General features: G+C 39.6%; 1 protein-coding gene across 1 annotated transcript; it reads right to left on the reverse strand.

Annotated features, from left to right (window-relative positions):
• Positions 1 to 4,226: 4,226 nt before the first annotated feature.
• Positions 4,227 to 4,610, reverse strand: LOC130974955 (glycine-rich protein DOT1-like). The gene has a single exon (XM_057899790.1). The coding sequence runs from the start codon at positions 4,608 to 4,610 to the stop codon at positions 4,227 to 4,229; it is 384 nt and encodes a 127-aa protein (XP_057755773.1).
• Between the last annotated feature and the right edge of the window lie 2,023 nt (positions 4,611 to 6,633).

Raw genomic sequence — 6,633 nt, forward strand, 5'->3', positions numbered from 1 at the left:
CAAATTCTGGGCTACATTTAGCATGAAAGTAAGGCCAAGAAGAGAAAGAGCAAGTTGTTTGCAACAACTTGGGCTAGCAACGCCCAAGTCTCAAACTCACTTCCAGGAAATTGGCATGCACGTTGCCAACGTGCACTAAGGCCTGAGTTATTGCCAACAACGCCCCTCAATGGGCCAGAATTGGTGCCAACTTGCTTTGCTTCCCCTATTCATCACAAAGGCCAACAACTTCTTCAATTGAGCCAAGAATTCAACAAAGAGAAGCCCATATTGCTAAACCAATTGAAGATCTTTGGAAGAGTTTTAGAGTAGTATAAATAGAAGAGATTGATGTACTTGTGGAAAAAAAAAAAACTTTTACACTTTTGATTATTTTTGACACTTAGACATTTTTACACTTTTTAGCACTTGTATTGGAAACTCTTTTGGTACTTCCGAGAGGAGACCCAGAGAGCCAATTTTGGTTCATCTTGGAACTTCTCTTCTTCATTTTCTTAATCTTTAAGCATTTTCTTCTTCTTCTTCTTCTTCTTTTACATTTAGTTTAATTTTGATTTATGGCAATTGTTGTTGAAATTGGAGCAATGACTCACTAAACCCCACTTTCATTAGGGGGAGGAGCTCTGTTTGTTGGAATGGATTGATGAACCCATCTTTCCTCCTCAATTCTAGTGGTTGATTTAAAGAGGGAACTCTTGATCTTCACAGATTCAACCACCATCGAGAGAGGGGTTAATCTATATGAATTATGTGGTGAGTTTGAGAAATGAGCCACATAATTCAGTTTAGAGTTCATCCTTTCATGATTTCTTTAATCAATATACCTTGGTTAGTATGTGAGATGTAACTCTCCTTGGTTGAGATTATAGAAATTGTGTGGCTGGATAATATATGAGCTTCATCTCTTCTCATGAACAATTAGATCACGAGAGTGGCAATTGGTTATGTTGAGAGAGATTGAATCACCAAGAGATTGGGGTTCAATCACCCACTTGCCATAGATCTATACCCATGATTGAGAAGGATTTGACTAACATCAATTCATGAAAACTAACATCTCTGATCCCTAATGATCCTCTCCATCATTAATTCTCATTTCTTTTGCTCTAGTTGTTTAATTTCCCACAACCCAATTCCCTTTTACATTCGGTCATTTTATTCTTCTTGTCATCTACATTTTGTTCCTTTAATTCATGCTATTTACTCTTATGTTCTTTAAATTTCTGCAACCTTTAATTCCTTGCAATTTATCTTTGATGTCATTTAAGTTTCTTGCAATTTAAGTTTCCGTTATTTACTTTCATTTAATTTTTCTTTTCTAGTTCTTTACATTTTGTGTCATTTACATTCTTGCAATTATGTTCAAAAATCAAAATGCTCATGAAATCAAAACTATGTTTGCTTGACTAAATCTACCATTTAACTAAAGTTGCTTAATCTACCAATCTCCGTGGGATCGACCTCACTCTTTGTGAGTTTTATTACTTGATACGACCCGGTATACTTGCCGGTCATACGTGAAATTAAATTTTTACGTATCATGCTTCTTCTTCTTGAATCTCCATCTCTTGATCAACCTCTTCCAAGTCTTCAACTATGATATGCTTTGGAGGTTATACACCCTCTTCAGCATCAATTTCAACCATCTTGGAAGGAGGCTTTGTGTCTTGTCTTTCCCATGGAGGTTCTGCGTCTCCTAAGTCTTCAACCAACTCTTCTTCTTGAACAATGATAGCTTCTTCTACTTGTTCTAGTATGAATTCATGCTCTGTCTCGTCCACTGGAGTTTCTGGTATCTCCTTTATGCTATGCTCTTCACTAGACTGTCCACATGGGGCTGTGGCTGATCCTTGTGTATTTAAGCGTCTAGAAGCCCATTGAATTAATACTTGCCCCAGTTGTTGAGTGGTTGCCTGAAATCAATCCATTGTTTCCTTGAGACGATCCTTTGCATCTTGATGCACTCGGTTTTCATAAGTAGGATCATAATGCTCTTGGATTGATGGATATGGAGATGGTGAATATTGAAGTGGTGGTTCTTGTGAGTAATTGGGTTGGAATTGGGGTGGTTCTATATATGGTTCATATGGCTCATAAGGTGGTTGGTATGGTGGTTGAGGGTTAGGGTCATATGGGGGTGAATGGTGGAAAGGGGCTTGTGAGTGTGGTGGGTTGAGGTTGTGTTGAAAGGATGATCTCTGAGCATAGGGTGGGTCTTGTTGGTAGCTACAAGGTGGTCCACCATATCTATCAGCTTGGGATGCATTGTAGCCTGGTCTTTGTCCATGATATCTAGGATAGTGTTGTTGCCTAAAGGGTTGATTAGATCCTCTTGGCTCCATCCATCCTTGATTGGTCTGACCTTGATGCATATTCCTGCTGTGGTTTCTATTTCCTTCAACAAAGTTAGAACCAAACTCAAAGCGAGAGGGATGAGAATTCATAGTATTAGGGGAAAATAAAACAAAAATTAATAAAAAGAAAATATTTTGAAAAGGATATAATTTTTTGAAAAAGATAGGAAAATAATTTTGAAAAAGATATGATTTTTGAAAAAGATAAGATAAGATAAAAAAAATATTGACAATAAAAATCTGAAAAAAATATTTACAATAACCAATAATAAGGCACACGTTTGCAATTCCCCGGCAACGGCGCCATTTTGACGTTAGGATTTTTGCCAGTAAAGAATGTCATAAAAACAGTCGCGTTGTAGATATAGTCTCTAAACCGACAAAAATCCCTTCGTACAAACGTTTTGGTTGTCACAAGTAACAAACCCCTTTAAAATTGATAACCGAGTATTTAAACCTCGGGTCGTCTTCTCAAGGAATTGCAGGGAGGTATGTTCTTATTATTGGCTATGAAAAAGGTAAAATTTGGGGTTTTGGAAGTAAGGTGGGAATATATTATATGACAAATAAAATAATAATAGCTGTAAAATAAACCCTTGGCAAGGTATAAGAACTGGAGGTCTTTTCCTAGTTATCCTTATCAATTGTGATGAGAATTGGATTTTTCTCCCACTTTGTTAACCTCTAACTATGAAGGTAAGTTAAGTGGATGAATTAATTCCAATCCTCAACTAACAATGAGTTTGATAACTCAAGAGTTACCAATTATTTAACCAAGGCAAAAAGGGGAAAAACTAAATCTACTAGAGTAACAATATCCTCAGATTAGGAATAATAAAAAGGAACAATCATAAACTAAAATACCTCAAATATCATTAAATAAGAAAATCATCAAGAAAGTGACATAGGCCAAATAGGCAACATAACTAATACAAGCAAGCATTCAAATGTCTGAAAATAAGAAATAAACATAAAGTAAAAGAACATTGAACCTGTGATTGAGAGTCACTCCTAAAATTAAGAGAAATCCTAAATCCTAAAAGAGAGAGGAGAGAACCCCTCTCAAAACTAATCTAAATCATGAGAAGTGAATTATGAGTGAATAATTATGAATACATGCATTCCCCCACTTTATAGCCTCTAATCTGTGTGTTCTGGGTTGAAAACTGGGTCAAAAGCAGCCCAGAAGTCACTTCCAGCGCTTTCTGGTCCGTACAGGTCGCGGAAAAGTGACGCGGCCGCATGGCTCACGCGGCTGCGCGGGTTGCGTTCCTACCAGGTCACGCGTCCGCGTGACCCACGCGTTTGCGTCACCTGGCGTCGGGGCAGCTATGGCAAATTATATATCAAATCGAAGCCCCGGATGTTAGCTTTCCAACGTAATTGGAGTCGCATCGTTTGGACCTCTGTAGCTAAAGTTATAGCCGTTTGAGTGCGAAGAGGTCAGGCTGGACAGCTTAGCAATTTCTCTAACTTCTTGTATTCCTTCCCCTTTTGCATGCTTCCTTCCATCCTCTGAGCCATTCCTGCCTTGTAATCTCTGAAAACACTTAACACACATATCAAGGCATCTAATGGTATAAAAGGAGAATTAATATTAATAAAATTAAGGTCAAAGATGCATGTTTTCAATCAAAGCACATAATTAGGAGGGAAAATGTAAAACATGCAAATAGTATGAATAAGTGGGTAAAGAGTAGATAAAAACTACTGAATTGAGCACAAGATAAACCATGAAATATGGGTTTATCACCAACCCACGCGATTGCGTTGACCACGCATCCGTGTCAACCCTATTTCACCCTACTCACGCAATTGCGTCCCCACGCGTTCGCGTGGATTTGCGATCACTAACCCCAAGTCATGCGAACCCTACCCGTCGCGTCCCCAAACCCGAAAACCCTCCACTCCTCTGCCACACTCTCTCTCACCCAACCACCTAGCTCCGACCAAACCGCCCAGACCATCGCGACCACCGCCGCACCACCCTCGCCCACCCAGCCCTAACCACGACGCCACCCCCTTCTTCCTTCCCTCTCTTTCTTCTCTCTCTCTTTTCTTCTTCCCTCCACCACCGCTGCCCCCTCCGCGGCTAGTCCCCACCACGACCGGAACCCCACCGCCGTGTAGCCCAGTACCACCGCCACACCACCGTGCTTCCCCCGGTGCCGCCACATCACCACTACCTTCTCTCTGCCCTATCCCTTGTTCGTACACGCACCAGGTTCCATACTGTGATTCCTCCTTGCGACTCATTAAGTTGTTCCAAATAAGCTAGATAGAGATGCATGTTCGTAGTGGATTCTAGGTGGTTAGGTAGCTAGGATATGGTTAGTGGATTTAGGCCTGATAATTGCTCCGTTCTTGTTATCTGTTTATCTGTTCTGCAATTTTATTTTGGCTATGATGTTAATAATGTTCATATGTTGCGCTTAACTGTTTCATGCTGCTGTTACACTGCTCTTTCTTATTCTTGCTATTTGTGCAGCCTTATTTCAATTCATATGAATTGTTCTTACTATTTGTTTTCCGAGAACATCCGATTTTAGCCGGAATGCTGCCCAATTTTCTACGAATTGTTTCCTTTTACATTCAAGTATTGGTTTTGGCAATTCTCTATTTTGCACTACTCCACGATTACCAAACCAATTCTTGAATGCTCGGGCTAGCATTCTTATTACTTTTGATTTCCTGGTTAATAAATTGGTTTATTGATGATCTGATTTTACTTTTTACTACTTCTATATGTATATGAATCATCATCAATACCCTGTTATCCCTGCTTGAATAAGAGTGATTTATTCTTTTACTTTGTGAATTTATTGTTACCTAGGAAACCATTCTCATGCCACTAATTTTAACCATCTTTTCACTAACTCACTCTTTAACTTTCTAACTTCCTCTTTCCTTCCTAACCATTTTAATTTTCAAAACTTCTCCTTTCTGTTTTCCTTCACTTACTTTAACCTTCTAATTCAAGGCATGATTACTGTTTTTCCTTATTAACATGAATTCCACTTAGCATGTATTTTGGATTGCCATTTTTATTTTCAGACTTTTTTCTTAAAGACAATCCCGAATACTCACATCTTTCACTCAATTCTCGCTTCTCTCGCTCTTTTGCCACTCTATGCCTATATTGCTATTATCCTTTTTGCCTACTTGTTTTCCTGCTTTTATTCTTCAATTATATCTTGAAAATTCTATTTTTCAGGATGTCTGACTCTCAAGGTAGGGGAAAGGGCAAAGTTACCACTGGCAAAAGGAAAAGAGGCGAATCCTCTGGTTCCATCCTTGGAATTTTACATGATGATTCCTGGCAGGAGAAAAACTTTATCGCGTAGGAGATGGCTGACCAGCTCCTCCCTGCCAATGATCCAATTAAGTTTGCAAACCGATACTGTGAGCTGAAGTTTCCAGTGTTTACTACCTCCAGAAATCTGTACCTGGAGAGGACTTTGAAAATTTCAGAAGAACTACAGCAGTTCACCACCGATTAGATCAAACAAAGAGGCTGGTTCTTCTTGGAGAGAAACTTGACTGAGGTAAATGCTTCTTGGGTAAGAGAGTTTTACTGCAATTATTTCAAGACTTCCTTGGATACAATGCACCTCAGAGAAAAACAGATACTAGTCACTGAAGAGGCCATTGAGGATATTCTGCACCTTCAGCCTAAGTCAGATAAGCCTGACGGTTACCAAAAGGCAGACATGCGCTTTCTAAGATTTGACTGGGATGCTGTCAAAGAGAGGATAGCCATTGACCCTACTGTCCCATGGGTCATGGGTAAGAACACCACCATGCCTAAAGGAATTAAGCGGATATACCTGAATGATGAAGCTCGGCTCTGGCGCCAGATCTTGAGTAACTATATTATGCCGAGCACTCATGAAACAAAGCTGCTTGCCGCTATGATCACCCTCCTCTGGTGTGTGATGGAGGGTAAGGACCTGTACCTGTGGTGCACGAAATTGTGATCATCAATGGCGCCATCAACATGGTACGCTCAATTGCAATCTCAACTCTCTATCATAACTTCGCACAACTAACCAGCAAGTGCACTGGGTCGTCCAAGTAATAAACCTTACGCGAGTAAGGGTCGATCCCACAGAGATTGTTGGTATGAAGCAAGCTATGGTCATCTTGTAAATCTCAGTCAGACAGATTCAAATGGTTATGGATGATTTATGAATAAAGCATAAAATAAAGATAGAGATACTTATGTAATTCATTGGTGAGAATTTCAGATAAGCGTATGGAGATGCTTTATCCCTTCCGT

The sequence above is a fragment of the Arachis stenosperma genome, chromosome 4 (assembly GCF_014773155.1).
Source record: "Arachis stenosperma cultivar V10309 chromosome 4, arast.V10309.gnm1.PFL2, whole genome shotgun sequence".
In the NCBI taxonomy this organism is placed as follows: domain Eukaryota; kingdom Viridiplantae; phylum Streptophyta; class Magnoliopsida; order Fabales; family Fabaceae; genus Arachis; species Arachis stenosperma.

Excerpts from the sequence above, each read along its gene's own strand:
- LOC130974955 (XM_057899790.1), bottom strand. The coding sequence starts at position 4,610 with ATGAGTCGCAAGGAGGAATCACAGTATGGAACCTGGTGCGTGTACGAA.